The sequence below is a fragment of the Furipterus horrens genome, unplaced genomic scaffold, assembly GCF_987537825.1.
Source record: "Furipterus horrens unplaced genomic scaffold, mFurHor1.1.pri manual_scaffold_11, whole genome shotgun sequence".
Lineage (NCBI taxonomy): Eukaryota > Metazoa > Chordata > Mammalia > Chiroptera > Furipteridae > Furipterus > Furipterus horrens.
In genome coordinates this window covers 68,726,614-68,748,851 of record NW_028327181.1, presented here as the reverse complement: position 1 = coordinate 68,748,851, position 22,238 = coordinate 68,726,614, and the positions used below count along the sequence as shown (strand labels likewise).

General features: G+C 39.5%; 1 protein-coding gene across 1 annotated transcript in view; it reads left to right on the top strand.

The window, feature by feature from the left end:
* Nucleotides 1-3,661: 3,661 nt before the first annotated feature.
* The window catches only part of LOC149998159 (HEAT repeat-containing protein 6-like), a 32,111-nt gene continuing 13,534 nt past the window's right edge, over nt 3,662-22,238 (top strand). The window contains exons 1-12 of the mRNA XM_090257555.1: nt 3,662-3,881; nt 5,389-5,469; nt 6,322-6,429; nt 8,181-8,321; nt 8,816-8,931; nt 9,756-9,870; nt 11,650-11,751; nt 12,618-12,755; nt 14,687-14,985; nt 15,733-15,910; nt 21,202-21,408; nt 21,759-21,858. Coding sequence (XP_090113681.1) covers nt 3,663-3,881; nt 5,389-5,469; nt 6,322-6,429; nt 8,181-8,321; nt 8,816-8,931; nt 9,756-9,870; nt 11,650-11,751; nt 12,618-12,755; nt 14,687-14,985; nt 15,733-15,910; nt 21,202-21,408; nt 21,759-21,858 — 1,804 coding nt within the window. The 5' untranslated portion in view covers nt 3,662. The remainder of the gene's footprint in view (nt 3,882-5,388; nt 5,470-6,321; nt 6,430-8,180; nt 8,322-8,815; nt 8,932-9,755; nt 9,871-11,649; nt 11,752-12,617; nt 12,756-14,686; nt 14,986-15,732; nt 15,911-21,201; nt 21,409-21,758; nt 21,859-22,238) is intronic.

Genomic DNA, 22,238 nt, shown 5'->3' with positions numbered 1-22,238 from the left:
CTCTGGCTTCCCTGGGTGCTTGTGACATGGACTGGAGTTTGAGGGTCAGTCTGGGAGTGGACATTACAAATTTTGTCATCCTTTAAAATTTCAGCTGCAGCCCAGAACTCAGAAAAGATCAAACCCCAGTTTGCCAAAAGCCCCCTCTCTGAAAGGGATGACTCAGGCTTTTTTCCTTTCCCTCATTCCTGCCAGGGTTTATCTCTACCCTATTCCCAGAGTAAACAGAGTTTCATTAGATTTCCACGCTTATAATTGGCCCCCAATATGTACTAAGGAGTAGGTTGATTCCAGACAGGAAAACCATTGCCTCAAATTGACAGAAGGTGAGGAATTTATGAGGCAATAGCCTGTGTTGGAATACAGGAAGTCATGACAGGCTGGATAGAGACCACCACTAGCTCAAACGACACTTTTGTGGGAATTAGAAAAAGGCCCTCTTCCAGGGGACGGAGTCTAGTGTGTGCTCAGTTTGGGAAACAGACAGCACCTTATCCTATTTAGTAAAAGCGTCCTTCCCTCTGGGTGGAGGCAGTGCCAAGTGTCAGACTTTAGAAATGAAGTCAGGGATGGATTGCAGTCCCGCTTATCTGTCACCACAGAGAATTGTGCAGTACACAAGCTATAAAACCACACATGGTAGCCCTGGTTACAACGAAGTGGAAGGAGGTGAAAGTATGAGTGAGGTGTACAGCTGTGCCTTTATTCCTTGTTACATTTCTCTGAAGTCATGGTGCCACACTCATTTCACAGACATGGACGTTGGGCTTAGAGAGGTGATGTGGTCTGTTCACATCACCCAGCTGTTCTCTTTCACTCAAAAATCAGAACACTTTCTCAACACCAGACTGTCTTTTTACATGAAGTAGCTTTAAAGAGCCACCTTCTACCCACTTCCCCATCTTTCTTCATTCATTTTTGCAAAGCGTACAAACTTGAACAACAAACAGCCCAGCATCTGTGCATATGGTGTGTCCTGGGATGGCAGCTGCTGGCCATGCTACAAATCACCCTCATGGCCAAGCTCCCCCCTTGCAACCACTCCTTCCTGTTCAGACCCATCTTTTCCTGTTGTCTGAAAAACTCAACTGAAACAAGCAAGCTCTGTCCCAGTGGTGTTCCCCTGTCTCTGGCTGTCTGACTAGGTTTTCTCCGCAAATCCCCATTTCTTCCCCCTAGTCAGGACCCACACAACCCCATCCTGAGGAGGCCATGGGGGTTCTGACTGGGGCAGCTACTCCTGGGGCTGTCGTCACTATCCTGATTTAGGGGTGAATATGACTGCTCACTCCATGGGGACTTGGCAGTGGTAGTGAGGAGACATCTTTTCAAATCTTTCTTTGGAAATCAGGTTTAGTTTAGATTCTCTGTCTACCTTTTCCTAGCTCTGTAGTCTTGTATAAATTACTCAAGTTCCCAGAGTCTCAGTTTCTATAAATTGGGATTAAGAATACCTACCTCACAGGGATCTGTGACAGATACATGAGGTCAAGATATGAGTTACTTGCCTAAAACTGGCATAATAACTGGAACTCACTAAATGACAGGAAAGAACCCTGGGAGCATGGGAGTCAGATATACCCTATTTCTGAAGGTGCCCTTCCTCAAGAGGAAGCATCACCCTCATGTGATGGTGAGAAACCAGAATGTCTGGAGTCCCACGAATCTCTAATTGAATCTCTGGCTGCTGTAGACTTTCTCCTGTTATTACCTCATTATCCATTTGGAAATACAGTGATGAACCTCCATTCAAACCCATAGCCATGAACACTTTTAAGTGTTTTGATTCATATTTTCAAATTGGCCCATGAGGGCCACCATTATAATGTAAAAAATGTTAGGCAACCCACATGAGGGTTGTAGCATCCTGTTGACCCAACGATGCTATTAAACTGCTCTGTATTTTATTCCATACAAGTTCCACATGTGTTTGGAAAACAGTAAGTTTGTACTTATTCTATATTTGGAGTCTAGAAGGATTTACCAAACTTATGCATTAACTGCTTCCCTGAAATACATACAGTCACTGTAAGAAGAAACACCGAGTTCTCAGCTTCTGCTATTTGCCAGGCAGGTTCTAAGATTATCACTTTTAAATCTCAGAGTTATGCATATGAAGAATCTAAGGCTCCAGCAGAAAGATGACTTACTCATGGCCACATAAAGAATGAGTGGGAGAGCCCAGGTCTGTCTGTGAAGCATAATGAAGTTAGCACAGGCCCTCCACTGTGGCTTTTATTTGCATAAATCAACATATATCATATTATCTCATATAAAGTATCCTATTGTGCATAACATGTTATATTTTACAACTTAACATTAATTGTGGGTGTCTTTCCATGTCAGCACAAATAGATCTCACTTTTTGGGATTATATGATTACTAATGAATGCATTTACTATCATTCATTTAACCAATATCCTTTTCTTGGTTATTTATTAACTTGACTTTTTTTGCTATTGTGCAGGTTGCTGTAAGGAAAAAGATTTTATATTTTTGTTCACCTGGGGAAATGTTTCCTATAGAATAGATTACTAGGAGTGAAATTATAAGGGCAAAGGTTATGTTTTCATAAATATTCTCTCTCCCTTCCTCTCCCCGCCAGTCTCTCTTCCTCTTCTCTTTCTCTCCCTTTTTCCCTCACTACTTGTCTATCCCTTCTTCCTCATTAACCACACTTTCCCTTTTTCTGCAGGACAAGAATTCATGTCACGTCCTGAACCTTCTGCACGCTCAGATCTCTAAGGCTTGTTCTTATATGTAAAGGGGCATTTCTGAAATTCATGAAGAACTTTTCTCTCTCAGCAGAGCCCATTGTTGTCTAATTTAACAAAGCCTAATTTGAAACTAAAGCTGAACCCTGGCCCTTTATTCCAGGCTGGCCTGCTCTCCCCACAAAACGGGCTGCTGTTGACTCAGTGAGAGGGAGAGTCACCGGGCAGCCAGAAATTGGGAAGGATCAGGAACCAAAGATACACTGGGTGGACCCTCAAAATAATATCACTTCCGCTTTCGTAATAGTAGACATTTAACTAGGTACAGAATTCATTCGAGTGGCAAATTATAGACACTACAGGGGCTACATTCATTTTTTGCCTCAGCTCCTTCCTGGCACCCTCTCCTGAGACTTAAGTTTTTGGTGGGTCTGCTCTGGCAGGCATCTGTGGGCTCCGGCGCAGGAGAGACCGGGACTGCAGAGCCTGAACACGGTGCACGTGGAAGAGATTTAGCCAGCTCTCCGCCCCCATCCTCCATGCAGGTGAGACCAAGAGCCCTGCCTGAGTCCCCTGATCTGAGTAGAGGAATGTGGTAAAACTAGCAGTTTCTGCCATTGCCGTCTACAGCGGCCCCTCACCAGCTCCAGCCGAAATCTGAAACGCTAGTAGGAAACAGGAATGTCAGTGCTGCTCAGGAACAAACTTTCTGGGAGGACAAACAGGATCTCCACTTTTCAGTCAGGGTTCAGGGAGAGGTGGGCGCCGAAAAATGTCTCCAAGCAAATTTCTAATCGGTATTTGCTGGGTACTAGTCTCAAGAGCCGTTCCCCAAAGTCTTGGAACTCAATCGCGTTGGGTTGTGGCCCCAAAAAAGTATTTCCGGAACTAGAGCGGGGAGCCCGGGATGCCCCGGAAGTATTTCCCCCGTTGTTCTACGTAGGAAAGATGGCGATGGTGCAAGTAGCTAACTCCCTGCTGAACGGGTCGCCTGGAGAGGTGCCGCGGGCGCCACCCCAAGAGCAGGGCACGGCGTTCCGCCGCCTGTCGGCCAGGCTCTGCGCCATGCGCCCGGATGACAGCAGCGCTTCCCGTACCGAGATCCACCTGCTCTTAGACCAGCTCATCTCCGAGAACTACAGCGAGGGCGGCGGCGTGGCCCCGGAGGTAGGCGGGGTGCCCGGCGGAGAGGACTTCGGGAGCATCTGCTGGCCCCGGTCCCACCCCTCAGGGACCCTAGCGGGTAGCTCCCGCCTGCCTCTCGGGGCTTTTCTCACCCCGACTTCGAATTACTTAGTTCCAGGCTGGTTTGCCCCTTCCGACCATGGCACATTCTCTTTCCTCTATCTGGAAGACTGAAGTGCCGTGCAAACTTGCATCTTTCAAAACCCACTTGCTGACTTCTGTTACCAACGCGTGTGTCATCTCTGGTTCCACCTTCCAGACACACACACCCCACCCCTTTCCCGCTCCGCTCCGGCACCCAGAATGTTTTGTATGTAAAAGTCACTGCTACTATACTGAGTACACGGTACACAGATCACGTATTGTGCTTTCCCGTGCACAGTTCCAGGAACTGTAGAGCACGGGTATAATTAGCTCTATTTTACTTATAAAAACGCATAGGCTCATAAAGATCCAATGTCCTGTTGCTGGCAAAGGCAGGGCTAGAATTGGAACCTAAATCTGTCACAAAGTCCCTGCCTTTTTTGTTCCTTCACGCTAGGCTCTGCCCACTCTGCCTCCTCTTTAGAAGTACTTTGAGTAATAGTATTCATGGACATCATCTCTTGGATGCCACTTACTGAATTCCCTGAGCTCTTGACCCAATCATACCACTGCCTCTGGTGTTCACAGGCACCTCAGACTTGACTGTCCCTAAGAATGGGTGCATTATCTCCATACACACACCCTCCCCAGCTAGTCCTGTTCCCTCCACACACAAGGATGCACATGCACAGTCTGCCAAGTCACACAGGCACAGACTGTTTCTTCCCTTTCCTTCCCTCCAGGTCCTATCCAGTCTGGATTCTTTACAATCTAGCTCATAAATATATCTCAGACCATCTCCTCCTCTCTATTCCCTTTGTCAATGCCTTGGGCCCTCAGGCCAGATGACTCTTTCTTGGACTTTTCCACTAGTCTTCTCTTACTGCCTGCTTCCAGTCTAGCTCGTCTCCAAACCTTCCTTTGCTTATTGCCAGAGCGATCCTTTCTAATTGGGGAAGAAATCTGATTATAGTAGTAAAACTTTGATTTGGAGGATCTTCCATACATATTGGTAAATGGTCAAAGCAAGTTACAGAACAGTTTGTACAGTACAAGACCAATATAGGGTGGGGGGGTTGAAAACTTATGTACATTTATAGGTACAAAGAGTTCACAACAGAATAATAGTTTGTGTCACCAAGGAACACAGTGGAATCAAGGAGTAGTTGGAGACTTTTTATTTGTATAATTTGATATTTTTGCATCAAAAATAAGTGCCTGTCCAGTTTCCCATTCTGTAACTCCTCCTTTTGCGCTCTCTGTGCAATCACTTATAACTTACTGTTCCTTAAGCACCTACTGGTGTTTTACTTCACTAGTATTCTAAGTCTTTGCACTTTATTCGCTTTATAAACTTTTTTTTTTTAATCCTCACTCGAGGACATTTTTTTCATTGCTTTTTTAGAGAAAGAGGAAGGGAAAGAGAGAAACATTGATGCGAGAAAGAAGCATTAGTTGGTTGCCTCCTGAATCAGGGATTGAATCTGCAACCTAGGTATGTGCCCTGACCAGGAAATGAACCCTCAACCTTTTGGTTACAGGACGAAACTCCAACCAACTGAGCCACACCGGCCAGGGCACATTCCATTCCCTTTGTTTGCAATGCCTTTCAGTGCCTTGTCTGTCTATAGATTTTTACTCATCCTTCAAATCATTCCCGATTCTGCTTAAAAATCAATTCCACAAGACCTCCCTAATTGCTATTTCCCCAGGGTTTGTACTTAATCCTTTTAGCACTTAATTCACTTTAAGTATTTGTGAGTATTTCGTTTCCCTCATTAGATTGTGAACTTTTTGAGTTCAGAAATATTGTTTGTTTACCTTTGGAGCACAAAGAGCTAGCTTACTATCTAGCACATAGTAGGTTCTCAGACCCTTTTTATTTCAATAAACATCAGTGGATGAATGAATAGTGCAATTTTTTTTTTTTAGAATTCCCTAATTTTTACATTAAATTCATACAAGCATCATTTCTGATTTTCCCAGTGGTGTTGAAAATCTGGTTTGCTACTTTCTGGCATTTTTAACTTAAGTGTGTGCTTTTATATTATGGAAGCCTCTCTTTGGTTATTTAAGTATACCCCTTCTACCTGTATAGAGAGACTCTGGAGTCTTTAGCCTGTCAAAAACCATATTGATTCTTTTCCTTCTTTTTTAGCACATCCTATTTTTGTGATGTCATTTCCTACTCTCTGCCTCAAATTTCATCTTTCCCCATTTTGAGTGTTAATAGTCACTTTATTTTCCTATTTGCCAATGGTTTTGGGGGGAGAGAGGAGGGTCTTCACGTGACTAATAAGTATATCACTTTTTCATTGTTCTTTTTTGTTTCTCGTAGGTTGTCAGTACTCTTCTTGTCCAGGCTTGTCGACTGGTGCCTCTTAATCAGAATCATCTTGTCAGCAAAGTGTCTCAGCTTACCCACCATTTACTTAACACATTACAGGTAATCATTTATGAAACTTTAGAATTCAGATTATGAACTTTGAGAATAACTAAGTACCTTTGAAATATTGAGTTGGCCAAAAAGTCTGTTTAGTCTTTTTCATAAAATAAAAGACACATTTTTAATTTTCACCAATAACTTTATTGATTTAGATATTTTGAGAATGTCAACTATACCACGCAAAACTTATCAATTAGCATTGTGTAATTTAGGGTGCTGTTGGCTGCAAGAAACAGAATAGCCAGCCCAGAGTAGCTGAACAGGTTTTTTTGTTTGTTTGTTTGAATGATGCCCTGAGGGAGGCAGCTGTAAGGGCACTTAGAAACAAGAGGATTACTGGCGTCTTTCCACCCGCAGTATGTGAGTTATCCTTAGCCAGCGTCTCTCACAGTCATAAGATGGCTGCTTCAATTCCCGGCATCCTATGCTAAAGAAATAACACCAAGCAGAAGCAGAAGAATGTTTATTTCTGTGTCTTTTTAATTGAAGAATGGGGAAATTTGTCCCACAGACACTCCAGCAGACCTCCCGTGATATTTGGCTGGGGAGACTTATGAGAACTCCTCTACATCATTTTGATCAGGGAATGCTAATGACCACAAGTGGCTTAAATGGGAGTATCAACCTTGACTGCACATTAGAATCACCTGGATGGCTTAAGCTCCCTAGATGATTACAGGGTGAAGCTCAACCCTAACATCACAGTTTCTCAACCTTGGTACTACCGAAATTTTGGATTAGATCGTTTGTTGTTGTGAAGGACTATCCTGTGTATTGTAGGATATTTAGCTGAATCCTTGGCCTCTACATACTAGATGCCAGTAGCATCCTTCCGCATGTGATAGTCACAGATGTCTACAGACATTGCCACATGTTCCTGTGGGAACAAGATTGCCCCTGGTAGAGAACCACTCTCTTATTAGACTAATTAGGATTTACCTTCAGGTCTCATGTGGGAGAGATGAGCACCCAGACAAAATTACTCTTCCAACAAAAAAAGAGGAAGTGAATGTCTGTAGGCTACTAACAGTGTCTGCTGCATGTGACTTCTTAAATGGAATAAGGCTGTTTTCAAGTTTAGAATTTTTCAGACTGATGTGATAACTTCCAAATACTTACTGTTCTCAGGTATATCATCTTTGTCACACTGGCAGTGGGAATAGTTTCTAATTGCCTATGGCATCTACAGCCCTTAACCAAGTCTCTAGCATTTGATGACAGTTTATCTCAGTTGTCTGTGAGGTGATATTTGGATTAGCCTACTTTGTCCCAACAAGATTATAAATGACCTGAGGACAGGCATATGCCATCTCTTCCTATTGTATTCACCACATTGTGGTGGAAATATAGTAGCTATTTAATAGATATTTACTCACAGTTTATTTGTTGAGCATTTATTATATATAAGGCAATTTAGTTGAATTAAGAAATTTCAACGATTGAGTCTTACCTATCTATATATTTACAGCTGCCAATGTCCGGTTAGTTCAAGGAAAAGTTAAAGGAAATTTGTCAGGACCTACTTTGAGTGGAGGGAGTAAAGGGGAAGAAGTGAGCAAGGCCCTGAGGCAAGAAGGCTCTGTCTTGATCAAACTTTCAAGGCCTTAAGAGCTAATCTTTTTGACACAAGAAAGATGGACACATCGCACTCTCTGTCTCTTACATAGCTTAATTTGGATGAGCATACATGTCTGAAAAGGATTAAAAACTTTTTTGAATTTGGTCATATGTATTTTTTCCTCTACCTATAGGTGATTGTTGATGAACAGAACCTGAATTTCCTGTTGACGTATATGATTTCTGCTCTTCAGCAGTGCAGTTCCTGGACACACGTGAAAATTCTTCAAGCCCTGGCAGCTCTGGTTTATGGCAATAGCTCAAAATGTCAAAAGGTAGTTTAAACTGTGTTCCAGGTTGTTTTTGTTTGTTTGTTTTTGTTTTTGTTTTGTGAAGGGTTAGGGGCACAGGTTCAGAACCAACAGGCCTTTGTTTAGGTTTCTGTCCTGCCATCCATTAGATGTGTCTGAGCAGCCCTTACTCAACCACTCTGAGGCTCATTTCTTCATGTGTGAAACAGTTCTGAGGATGAAGTGAGACAGTACTTGTAAAGTGCTTGGCACTTCATTAGTATTAACCTTTATTATCTGTTATCATTACCCTTCAGCTATGCAGCCAAGACTAAATCCTTTTGCCACTCCCTAGGCTAGGAGCGATGGCCCTTACTGTTGTCTTTTGGCATATCCTTGCATGCCCATCTGAAAGATGTCCCGAGAAGCTAGTTTTTTGGTGTTTAACTGCCCTTTAGTAAAAAAAAAAAAATCTGTTTAAAGAGTAGTATTTTTCAAAAGCAGTTTTTTGACCAATATTGGCCGTTATTTTGTTTTAGTACCTCCCAGACTTATTAGGCAAGAGTGGACTCTTGGTGAAGTTGAGTGACTTGGCTCAGTCTGACCCTGAAGTTAGGAGAGCTGCAGTACATTGTATGGCAAACTTATGTCTCAGGTATGTGGATCCAATCAGATTTCCTAGTTGTAATAATATGGGGCCTCTCGTGGGCCCTTTGTAGGTGGTTCAATCTGTCTGAAGCCAGAGCCAACTTAGAAAAATAACCTACTGTTCTTTGCTAATAATATCATCTTATTTTGTTTATTTTTAATTTTCATATTGCTTGTAAAGAAATGAAGGAAAAATAGACTAGGACCTTATCCCTAAATATAGTAATGTGATATATGTGCAGTATGTCAAGGTTTTGTTTCCTGCTGATATAAATTCTGACCTTATTCAGTCTTTTAGAAGGGTATATTCATATGAATTGAAGCTTTGATGAGATTTGCCTGTCAAGGCCAATTCCTTCTAAGAAAACAGAACCCATCTCAGCTGCCCACTTGTAGATTCCTGCAGTAGAAAATGAGCAGCGCAGATTCCAACTGAGGCATGACATTTTGTCTCCATTGCCGTGTTGTCCCGTGACCAGGAAAGCAGGTCTAGCTACGTGATTCCGACTTGACAGGACCTGTCTGCATCATGTCCTTTGCAGAACTAAATACGATTTTTCCCCATACTTCTTCCACTACAAACTTCTGTAACTTCCCTGTGCAAATCATTCTTCTTATTCACTTCAGTCTTGGGCCTGTCCCACAGCATTAATTAACCGAAGTGCACAGGTCTTCCATAATACAGTTTCATCCAAGGGCATATTCCAACTCCATTAGTCTATATTATTGCTGCCATTAGTCTATATTATTGCTGCTTTCAACTCTTACTCTTTTGCAAGCCCCATTTCAAAGGAGACTGAGTTTGAGTTGCTTTCTCTGTGTGTGCTTTAGTGTGCCCGGACAGCCGTACCTGGAGGAGCCCTACCAGAATATCTGCTTCCAAGCTTTCTTGACCACTTTACAGTCTCCAAAATCATCTGATATGGATGATATCACGTTTTGCATGGTAGGTGGAACTACCACTAATCTTGTGAACGTTACGGATGTGTCTAGAAGCAGCAGTGGAACAGAAGCTGTTACCGAAGAGTTTGATTTGGTGGCTGTATTAGTTTAATCTAGAGATACAGGCATTAGTGGAATGCTGGTAACCTAAAAAGACTGAAAAGGGGAAGGGACTAGTCAAGGAACATGTATTAATGACCCACAGACATGGACAGCAGGGTGGGTATTGGCTGTGGGCGTGGGGGTAGGTGGGGCAGGGGAGGGCAAAGGGGGAAAAATGGGGACAACTGTAATAGAACAACAGTAAAATATTTTAATTAATAAATAAAAAGACTGAAATCATATCTTTCAAGTTTAAATTACAAGAAATTGGTTTGTTTTTTTTTGTTTGCTGTTGTTTTGTTTTACAACTCCAGGTTTTTAAAGAAAACTATTTTTCCCCCTCCTGACTGAAAAAACAATACAGTTTCAGACTAGTGACTATCTCTTAGATGGAAATAAAGAGTGGATTCCACAATATATACAGTATTTTATTTCTTTTTAAAAAAATATGATGCAGCTCTGACTGGTGTGGCTTAGTGAGTTGGGTGTTGTCCCACAAACTGAAAGGTTGCTGGTTCAATTCCCAGTCAGGGCACATGCCTGAGTTATAGGCTGGGTCCCTGGTTAGGAGTGTTCAAGAGGCAGCCGATCAGTGTTTCCCTCCCTCTCTTTCTCCCTCCATTCCCCTCTCTCTAAAAATAAATAAATAAAATGTTTTTTAAAAATATGATATAAATATGATAGTTCAAGTATTTTAAATTCTGAGTGGCACATTTCAAAAATTACAGACTTTAGATGGTGAAGTTCCTTATAGTCCTCTGCTCAGATACAACCACTTGGGAACAAATTGTTCTGCATGCCCCCAGATTTTTTTCTATATGTAAATGATCATATTAAATATGTAGTTTTGCCACTTTTCTCCTTTTTAAGGTTAATATCTCTTGGACCTCTTTTCATTACCTATTCCTGTACCTCATGCTTTCTCTCGCTGGCAGACCTTGGGCAAATTACTTAACTTTTTGAGCCTCCGTGTTCCTCATCTGTGAAATGGGGCAAAGGGTCCTATGAGGAGTATATGAAATAAAGCATTTAAAGTGCTTGTCATTCTTACTGTTGACTTTTACATGTAGCAGAGGGTTAGCTTCTTATATAAGCATTGTCATAATTTATGGAAATGGAAGTTTTTTCAATGTTTTTACTATTTCAAACAAGGCTGCAATTTACATCCTCTCCATGTGAGGAGTGTTTCTTAAGGACAGAATTCTGGAAATGAGTTACCGGCTCAAAAAATCAATCTTGATCGGAATTGTCCTCCAGAAACCTGTTCCCACGTTTCATTTCTTTGCCTTTAAGAGCTGCTGAGATTGCTGCATTCTAGATTTTCCACTTCTGACCTCTGCTGCCACTTTTTCATTCCTATCACATTCTTTCCACCGAACATGTCTTCTTTTTGTTCTTACTCACCATTTATACATGCTGGTTTATAGACATGTACGATAAGACCCCTCTTATTCAATAAGAGCACTCTGTTCTTCTGGAAAATAATTAGTTCATCACATTTCTTCCCTGGATTTTTTTTCTTTTTTCCATTTTCATTTTTGGTTTTTTCCCCCTCTCTGTCTAAAGGTTTATTCATCATCTAGAGACATTTTCTCCTCCATTCTAAGTGGTGCTAGAAAGCTGATCCCTGGACAACCATATCTCATTTACCTCTTAACTTGGTCTCCTTTTTCCCCCCTAGTTGTTACAAAATGCATTAAAAGGTATACAGTCTCTTCTGAATGGTGGGAAGATGAAACTGGCACAGACTGATGAACTTGGAGCTCTCCTAGGTGTGCTAAAGGTAAGACATTGTCTGTTTAAACCCACATCCTCATTGTGGTTAGTGTCTTTCCTATTTAAACCCCAGGTATAAGGACCACTTAATCAATCCAAGGCTAGCTTTAGGGTCTTACATCTTAAGAGAGAAGAATAAAATGCTCATCTTCAAACATACTTAAAATTAAGAACTGAAAATAATAAGCCTTGCTTTAGTAAATGTATCAAAATTCCATAATTTAATCTGTTTACCTTAATTTAGGAAGGGAATGGGTATGATCTGTAGATAATTTAATTTTAGATGATCTTGAACCTCTTTATGTTTGAAAGAAGAGCCAGGGCTTCTCCTTGGCTCTCACCTCCATTTAGTAGGCAGGCCATCCTTTGGCTTCTGAGCCTGCCAATCAGTGGGAAAGTCATGTCAGCCTCTCTGGGGACCCAACTGTCTTCAGAAAATAATAAGAAGCTTTGTGCTGGCCTCAGATTAAAGCCATGTATGAAAACTTAGCTTTATCATGACTGAAATTTTAATTTTTCCCCTGTGCCATCTCCCCTACTCCCAGATAGTCAGGGAGATAGATATCTAGGTGTGGATATGGATAAGCTAAATTTAAAAAATTACATTTAGATAAAATAATTAGATATAACTGGATAAATTATAAAATTAATAAATAAAAATAATAAGTAAACTAAAATCAAATCTAACCTGATCTGACCCAACTGGATGAGGTTAAACTCTTCGTTAAGTCCTACAAGCTATCTATCTTCTGTCCCATTTTTAGTTGCTTAATAAGCTTCTAAACATTAATCTGTTATGTGATCCAGAACATAATGAATAATTCTGGTTTTTGACTTACATTTTCTGTGCATTTTCTTAATCATCATCACTAGAAATGCATGTTTTATGGACTCCCTGGAATAAACATAGAGATGCCCGCGGTGTTATACCCCACTCTGCTTCCTCAGTATGATGGGCGACCGCCTATCAAATCACAGCTATCAGAATCCAGCGCATCTCGACCAACTGCGGTATGCTTATGTCTATTTAGATTTAAGTGGCGGATTGTTTTTAATTGCTTGCTATGTGTTTTCTATGATTTGCATCACTACTACGCCAAAGGCTCACCTTGAATTTGATTCAGTTTAGGAGTTTTAACGTAGTGAATTTAAATTCACCACACTGCGGAAAATACCAGTCAGAGCATCTTACACTTCTAAGATACCTAGTCAGTATAACAGCTATAAAAATGGGCATTCACTTTACACCCAAAGCCAAGCGTCCTCGTCTCTCAAGTGCTCAAGATCACAAATCAACAGACTTCTTCTGTGAAAGGCTAGCCAGTGCATATTTTAGGTCTCAGTTGCAGCTGCCAGTTCTGATGTCCTAGTGCAAAAGCATCCATAGACATTTTATTAGTGAATGGGTGTGGCTGCATTCCAGTAAAACTTTACAGAAACAGGCTGTGTGCTAGGCTGGATTTGGCCTTAGGACTGTAACTTGCCAACCTCTGGACCATTAGAACCCAACTATGAGTCAACTCACTATCTTCACCCTCCTTATATTCACCAGATTTCCCAGCCCTTCCAGATAGCTGCCATCTCCCTCATGTTTCTGTTGGAGAACCTAGAATATAAGATATATGACCAAGGAGTTATATCTAGAAATGTAATATCTGATAAAAATGCTTATAATTAAGAATTATTTAGCTCATCCATCTATTCAGTATTTACCGTACATCTGCGATAGGCCAGACATTATACTAAGCATTAAAGATACAGATTGTTTTTAGGAGCTTGAGGGGAAGAAGGCAAAAATGGATAAACAACTACAATGCAATATTGTGATTTCTTTCAGCAGCATATTCACAGTACTTTGGGAACACATTCAGGGCACCCAGTCAAACTGAGGAGTAAGAAGGCTTTGTAAAGATGTGGCTAAACTGAGACTCAAGAATGAGTGGTAGTACAGAAAAGGAATGATTTTATTTTGAAGGACCAAAAGCTGCATAAATATAGAGAATGAGTGTGAGTACAGCCCGTTGTTAACTAGTCGGTGTAGTGTCAGGTGTGCAGAAGGGAGGGGTGGGACAAGTCTGTAGCAGAGGCCAAATCATAAGGGTCTTATATAGTATACTAAGGAATTTGGACTTTTATCGTATAAGAGGTGGAGATTCATTGAAGAATCTTACTTAGCAGAATAAGATGATAAGATTTGCATTTTCGAAAAATCACTGATAACAAGTGAAAGGGTATGAGTGTGGAGCCACATTAATAATCTAAGGTAGAACTGATGAGGACCTTCTTCCCCAAGGTCAGGGACCTTGAGAATGCGGAGGAGGGCACAGATTCCAAAGATTTTTGGATGTCAGAAAGAAAGTAGGAAAAAAGAAACTGGCTTTTACTTAATACCTACACCTACAAAGCTCTAAAGCCCTAAAACATGCATTGTATCTAATGGATTAACATCATCTATATATCTAGAATGGTACTAACTATGTATCTTATTTGGGAGAACTGAGAAAATAGTCACTCAAGTCATTTTCTATAGACCTTAATTCTCTTGCAGGACTCTAGTTGAGAAGGCCGAATGCTTTTACAAACACTGTGCGAGGTAGGTGGTATTAATTAGCCTTATACTCAGCAGATGGTGAAGACCAAACTCATAGAGGCTAAATGATTTGCCCAGTGTCACAGAGATGAAATTTAAACCCAGGCCACAAGTGTTGCTCTGTCCCACATTTTTCATACCTTGCTTCTCATAATCCTATCAGGTATGTGTAAGCACTTAGCATAGTGACTGGCATACAGGGTATTAAGTAAGTGCCACTTTTTTTTCACTTCTTTCAGCTACACATTGGGAACATACTTGGTAATTAACAAACGAGAAAGTATCAATGATCAATTAGAAGCTGTTTTGAAATTGCTATCAGATATGTGTTTTCATTTGCTCCTACCATCAGAATAAAAAGAAAAAATCAAAAATGAAACCAAAGAAAATCCAGCAAGGAGAGGAGGAGGAGGAGGAACCCAGTGGTGAAAGAGAAGCAGCCCCGGTCGCTGGCTTGGGCAGAGTGTCCCTGCATGAAGGGAACACTCAGCCTCCCTCCTCCCTGGGTGTCCAGAGTTTGCCATTAGATGGAAGTGGAGCTGCAGGAAAAGATGGAGTCTCCTCACCCTTCAGTTCTTCCATTTGGAAAAGGGTCAGCAGTAGTGAGTCAGACTATTCTGATGCTGAAGGAGGCATGCAGAGTAAAATGAGGTAGTAGTATTTTGTTATATTTTTATGCCTTGCATGTAAGTTGTTATAAGTTTGCTTAAAATACTGACTGCTGCATGTGATTTAACTTGAAGATTTGCATTTATGTGGGACTTTGCATTACTCTGCATTTTACCTCATTCTCTTGATCTGCCTTTGCACATGTGGTTTCTGTGCCTGGGATATCCTTTCACTTTTTTTTTTTTTTTTATGGCTTGTTAACTACTACTCAACAGTCATATCCTCTGAGAAGACTTTTCGGAGCCCCCTCTACCCCCACTCTGGCTTAGGTACCTCTGCTGTGTAACCCTTTTACTTATCTCTGCGTTAGTGTCAATAATAATGTGTTATAGTTATCTCTTCAACTACGTCTCTGCCGGTAATAAGCTCGTCAGTGGTGGGGGTTGGTTTATGTGTGCCACACAGTGTCTGGCACATACGTGTGGGTACTCTGCAGTGTCTCATATCTGACACTAGTTTCTTAACATGAACATGCTGCCCTCTTATTTTCTCTCTACTTGCTTTCTTAATTGTTGGACTTTATTAACGTGTTATATAAACAAATTGCTTTAACATGTTTTAGTTATGTTTTGAAAAATAATTTTTAATACCATGTTGGCATTGTTAGGACTTAGAATGTTGAATTTCTCAATGTGTAATTTGAGTTACCTGGAATAAATAGTATTCCATGCTTATATTTTTTAAAAAACTATTAAAAGACATTTTTCTTTTTTATCTTGGTTATTAAAGGTCTTACCAAGCCAAAGTTCGCCAAGGAGCATTAGCTTGTTTTCTTTCTACTATAAAATCAGTAGAAAAAAAAGTTCTTTATGGCTACTGGTCAGCTTTTGTTTCTGATACACCTGAGCTTGGAAGCCCACAGTCTGTCTCCTTGATGACTCTTATATTAAAAGATCCTTCCCCAAAGGTAGGAGAATTTGGATTCTAAGTGTTAATGCTGGGAAGAAAAATCTTAAAAGTCTGTTGTTTTCTCTGCCTTATCCAGTCTTATCTGAACACAACCCTCACTCATACCAACCCAGGCCCTGACTTGAGGCCCACTCGATGGACGGGAGACTAGGAAGTGGGCTTATGTGGATACAGGCTTCGGGAGAGCCCTCTGCCCCGGGGCCTGCTCGAAGCTTGAGCAGGAGTTACTGCCTCAGATCCCCTTTGAGCTGCACTGAAGCAGCTTTGCTTTTCTCTCTTTTATGAAAATGTTGATGGCCATGGTATTTGTGATAGGAAAAAATTAAAACTGCCTTAAATACTCAGTGGACTATCATACTGGTTATGATGTACATAATGGTTATGAAGGCCATGTAAGGTTTAGAAAAGTGCTTATGATGTTTGATGAAAGTACCGAATATAGAATTATGTGATCCCAAATATGATTTTATTTCTTTAAACTTTTCCATATTTTTCAGCTCATGTATAATAAATATTTACATAGTTTAATGAGAATTTTAAAAAGAAAAATAACTTGGCAGTCATGGGTAACTGCAGCAGGGTAAGTGTCTATGGCTGATCATGTATTCAGCTCTTCTTGGATATATTAACTCCTCTCCAGAAGTTAGACTCTTACCCAACTAAGGAAAATAGTCTGCTGTGTAGATTCCCCTTATGATAATGAACATTAAAAGTGATGCTGAGTGGCATCTGGGTGTCCTCAGGTTACTAACTACCCTCTCAAAGTGAATAGCTTTGATTAAGCCAGTGGTATTATTCCTTTTCCTATTTTTTAAGATTTTACCTTGAAAATAAGGAGGAGGGCTAGCAATTCACAATCCACTGGAACTACCGATGATTATCTCCTTAAATAGCTAATTACCATATAAGAAAACTTCTAAATGACCCTTCAAAAGCTTTTACAGGGTGAAGAAAAATAAACTAGCCTCAGTTATACCCATACACAAAACATGCTTTGTAGGGTATTTCACATACCCAATATCCTAAGTATTTAAACAAGTAGAAATGTTCAAATTAACTGAATCAATAGTGAATGAACCTGGGAGAAAAAGAGAAAATGAATGATGACAAATAAATTAGTAATGAAGCCATTCCAGTAATTGAAAGGAGAACTGCTGTAGAGGTTAAAATTATACACACATACACGTCTTAAATTTATATTTAAAGACCCTCCAGCTGAGGGTAGCTGCCATAAGCAGCCAAGGAGATGGTGCTGTAGAGCAAGTAGCAAGCCAAGTAAACCTCCTGCACTATCACTAAGGGGATGTGGGACATGTGAGATGGGGATATGACTACAGAGAGGTTATGAGATCATACCCGATCAAAGTAGATTGAAATAATTTTCATGATGTTTCTATCTTTCTGTTTTTAAAATATCTACATTTGAGCCTTAGCTGGTGTGGCTCAGTTGGTTGGGCATCATCCTGCAAACCGTAAGGTCATTGGTTCAATTCCCAGTTAGGGCACATGCCTGGGTTGTGGGTTCGGTCCTTAGCCGGGGTGCATACAGAAGGCAAACAATTGATGTTTCTCTCTCACATCAATGTTTCTCTCCCTCACTCTTTCTACCTTCCCCTCTCTCTTAAAAAAAAAAAAATTTACATTTGAATTAGAGTGCCATGGGAAATTTTACATATTTCAAAGTGGTCCTCTTTGATTTGGGTATCTCTTAGATATGGTCTTGCTGTTTAACTTCAATGAATGCAAGAAATACGATGAGTAAACAAAATACAGAACTTTCTTCTGGGAGTTGTAAGTCCAGCACAAAAGCCTCGTTAAGGTCCTGGAGATGGAAAACCAGCATCATTCTTAAAGAGGATTTGTAAAAGATCAAAATAATGATTAAAAGTAATCAGTTCAAAGTAATGACAAGTGACATGATTACACTCAATATTTTTAGCAGATATTAAGTTTATAAGGGTGTAAATAAGTGTGGTGGTTATTATTGTACACAGTGAGACTTGGAGCACACCTCTGCAAACTCTCCATAGTGTAATTAATTGTTCACCAAGACACATGCTAGAAGACAGTGTTCTGGTAGAAGATGCCAATGGGAGACACTTCTGAAAAAGACTTCTAGGAAGTTATGTGCAAAAACTTAAAAGTACTACTTATGTAACTGGAATGGAACAGCATTCTGGATTAATCGGAGCTAGATTAAAAGGCACAGTCATATGTAAAGGCTGTGAGGTCATCTTCTCAGGTGCTCATTGAGTATAGAGTTGGATGATTGAAGTTTCTCTTAGCCAGGGTGAAACATGACAATAGTGTATCTTGTCATTGAAGTGCACAGTGATAATAGTTTGAGTTCGTGGCAGCTCTGATATGACCTGTGGTAGATGCAGCTAGAAGAATAATTTTCACTGATATGCTGAGAAATTTTCCAAAGAACCTTGGACAGATGGAAAGATGCCTCTTCCATTCAGGACACCAACAGTGACAGAGATTGCTTTCAGGAAATTGAAATGTGAGCTTCTAGGATGGTTCATTGGGAAGGAGAAAACAGAGATTTCCTTTAAGATTTGGCAATTTAGGAAATTGTCACATGTTTACATGTTGGAAATGTGCTTCAGAAAGCACATCCTGTTTCTAGACAACACAGAGCAATCAGTAAAATAATGCAACTAATTTAAGAATTTCTTCCATATGATTTCTTTGGCTGTTACAAAGGTAGAATATGTAGATTTAGCAACAAGACTCGATCTAAGGAACAAACTATAAGGCAACCATTCCTTTTGTTTCCTTTAAGAATTATCCTGATTTTCAAATTCCATGAAGATTATTTATTTCTCTTTTAGAGAGCTATGAAATGTGGAAAATGAATCAAAATCTAGATAATTGGTAGCATAACCAGGAAAGAAAATAAAGGGTTGAAAAATTTAACTGCCATAGAATGGTAGGTAATCAGGTTTTCTCTTATATGGTCAGCCAAGAGCACAAGGCCTTTGCTTGGGTGTCTCCAAATCTAGCAGCTCGGACACAATGTTCAAATGCCTCCACCTAAAAGCAACCAACTTTGGGAATGTGACCCAATGAAATTAACCCCAAACATATATGAAGAAAAATTAGTACTTGGACAAAGCCAAAGAATGGAACAGCCAGGTGCCCTATATTGAAACCTCCATGGTACCCACTCCCAGCAGTGACTTCTTCATCACCCTCCCAGAACTATTCTGAGATCAAACATACATAAAAAAGGAAAAAATAAGGATAGACTGAGCCACCTCAGCAGACGTTTCTGCTATATTCTTAAGTAGCAGAAAATGAAAAGTCCTTTCCTGTTTCTTTACCTTTGAAAAAGCCTTCATGCCCAAGGCGGTGAAACTACCTTTCAGTGAAACTGAGCACACTGATGTTTATGAGATTGAATCGTCTTTCATCCATCATTGCAAATACTCAGATGATAAAAACGTAATGAGATGAGCTCTCTGGAGAGCTGTACCACTAATGCTTGCACATCAGTAATTTCTGCTGAAAGTGCTGTTTAGAACTGTAAACAGTATATTAAATATTGATATAAGAATAAATGAAGCAGAACTTGAACCAGATTCAAGGTCATAAATAGCATTTTTACAACAAAAGATATATTAAGCATGGCTTAAAAAATTAAATTAACAATGAGAAGTATAATTTGATATAGTATCACATTTCTATATAGATTTTATATTTCAGTGGTGAAAAATAACCAATTTCAATGACATTAGTTTGGTTTTCATCTATGATTGTCATAGGTACTTTTTCCCTTTTAGAGTACCAAAGTTGATTGAACTGATGATTTTTAATTTTTGAACATCAGTTCATTTCTTTCCACAACTTGTTTTTTACTTTCAGTTGGTTTGTGAGCTGTTGGAATTGTGATTTTTTTTAAATTGCCTTCTAAAGAAATGGAAGTTTTGCATGACATGTATCTTTTTCAGTTCTGACCAGTCTAATCAAGGGTTGGTGAACTATGGCCTGTGGGCCACATCTGACCTATTGCCTGTTTTTGTCTGACACATGAGCTAAGAATGGTTTTTATGCTTTTAAATGGTTTTTAAAAATCAAAGTAAGAATAATAGTTCATGACCTACGAAAGTTATATGAAATTCTGCTTTCATTGTCCATAAGGAAAATTTTATTGGGACATTGTCACATTTTTTTCCTTTATGTAGAATCTGTGCTACCTTGGCCGAGTTGAGCAGCTGCTCCAGAGACTCTGTGGTCTACAAAGTCTAAAATACGAAATATGTGCGACTGGTCCTTTACCATAGAAGTTACCAGCCTCCAATCTAAGTTCTTGGATCCTCTGGAGCACGATCTCTCTCTCGATCGCCCCCCAACCCCCCAGTTTCCTAGTACATTATCAACTTCCTGACTTAAGTGATTGTGCTTAATTCAAAAGAGTCATACTGTTATACTACAAATTTGTTCTCAAAGCAATAACTCTTAGTTTTTTGTTTATGATTCCACTCTATAAAAGGCATGCAGAAATGATTTATTCCTTGGTTACTTGGAGACAATATAGTTGCAGATTTCCTGGAAAGCCTTTTACCACCAAATTCAGATATGTTTCGTATTGCATGAATATTTAGATTAGATCCTAGAATTATGATGTTGGTTTTCTGCTTTTAAAAAAATCTGGCAGAAAGTGTTTAATTGGCATTTTTGAGTGAGCAGGCTAAAGAAGGTACAGTATTATTTCATATTTCTAGTCCTGCATTTGTCACCTTACATTTCATTTTGGTTAAATTGGCTTTCTTTTCTTTCTTTTCTTTTTTTTTCTGACTTTGAATGCTGCAAAGTCATGACAGTATCAGTTGAAAGTAATCTTCTAACTTTATAAATAAAATATATTGATGCAGTGACATTCTTCCTAAGAGACCTAGCCGTTCATTGACCAAGGTACTAATTTCCTTTCCATCCATAAGGTTATATTCAATGGTATTTTTTTTTCTTTGACTTAGACTTATTCCTTACTGTAAGAAAACCTAAATGACTCAAGTTTTTTTTTTTTTTTCCCATTTTTTTTTATTGTTGTTCTATTACAGTTGTCCCATCTTTCCCCCATTGCTCTCAAGGTTTTTTTTTTTTTAAGTGTGGGGTGCAAGTGGCTTACTTCATGGCTACTTTTAGGACTTGATAGATAATCCCATTGCCTTTATTCTAAATACAAAGGTCCTAAAAACTTTGAAAATTAAAAACATAAATAGGAAGAAGGGGACTCAACTCCTGTTTTTTAACTAACTGAAATGAATCATCCTGAAATTTCAGACACGTGCCTGTGCTCTGCAAGTTTTATCTGCCATCTTGGAAGGCTCAAAGCAGTTTCTTTCTGTTGCCGAAGACACCAGTGACCACAGAAGGGCTTTTACGCCCTTCTCTGTAATGATTGCTTCCAGCATCAGAGAGTTGCACAGATGTCTTCTGTTAGCTTTGGTGGCGGAGTCATCCTCACAGACCCTTACTCAGATAATTAAGGTAAATGTGCCAAGTTATCGCTTTCAATTTTGTATTTTTTACATTGCTGAAAAGTAACTTAAGAATATAACTAAGTAGTAATTTTATTTAAAGATACCCTGTTTGTACCTACTTGTTTGATCTTACCTACCATCTCTGTATATCCAAGTAAATGATTTACTAAAAATACTCCTTTATTTGTAGTTTTAAGTTGTTCCAATGAGAAAACAAGTGCTCCCCCTGCCAAAAAAAAAAAAGACAGTAAAGGAAAAAAATGATTTTCAAATAAGTGTGAAGACTTTTCATTTTAAAATTTTGTCTGTGTTTGGGTTTAATCAGGCCTATTGACAAACTACTCTTGTGCTTTGCAGTGCCTTGCAAATTTAGTATCAAATTCACCTTATAACCGTTTGAAACTCAGCCTGCTGACCAAAGTCTGGAACCAAATAAAGCCTTATATCCGCCACAAAGGTTGGTAGTAGTTTTAAACTATTTACTTCTTTATATCAATCAAATCTAGATTATTAGGTAAAAAATATTCACAGCAATTTTATAGCTCTAAGATATCTCTATTTACTCAAGTTTTCAGGAAAATCAGAACCTCACTTTTTATTTTATTTATTTATTTATTTATTGGAACCCTGAAGCACCACTGGAAGAAAGTGAGCTGGAAAACTTACGGTAAAGTTTAATGCCTCATTGATACTTCATGCAGTAATCAGAGTATTCCTTTAGATTGAGCCAAGTGCAAGGGATCCCACTAGTACATATAGTTCATATCCTTTAGTCATAGTAGCAGATGGATGGACATCATCTTTTTGGAAAAAAAAACTGGAATATAAAACCTAACT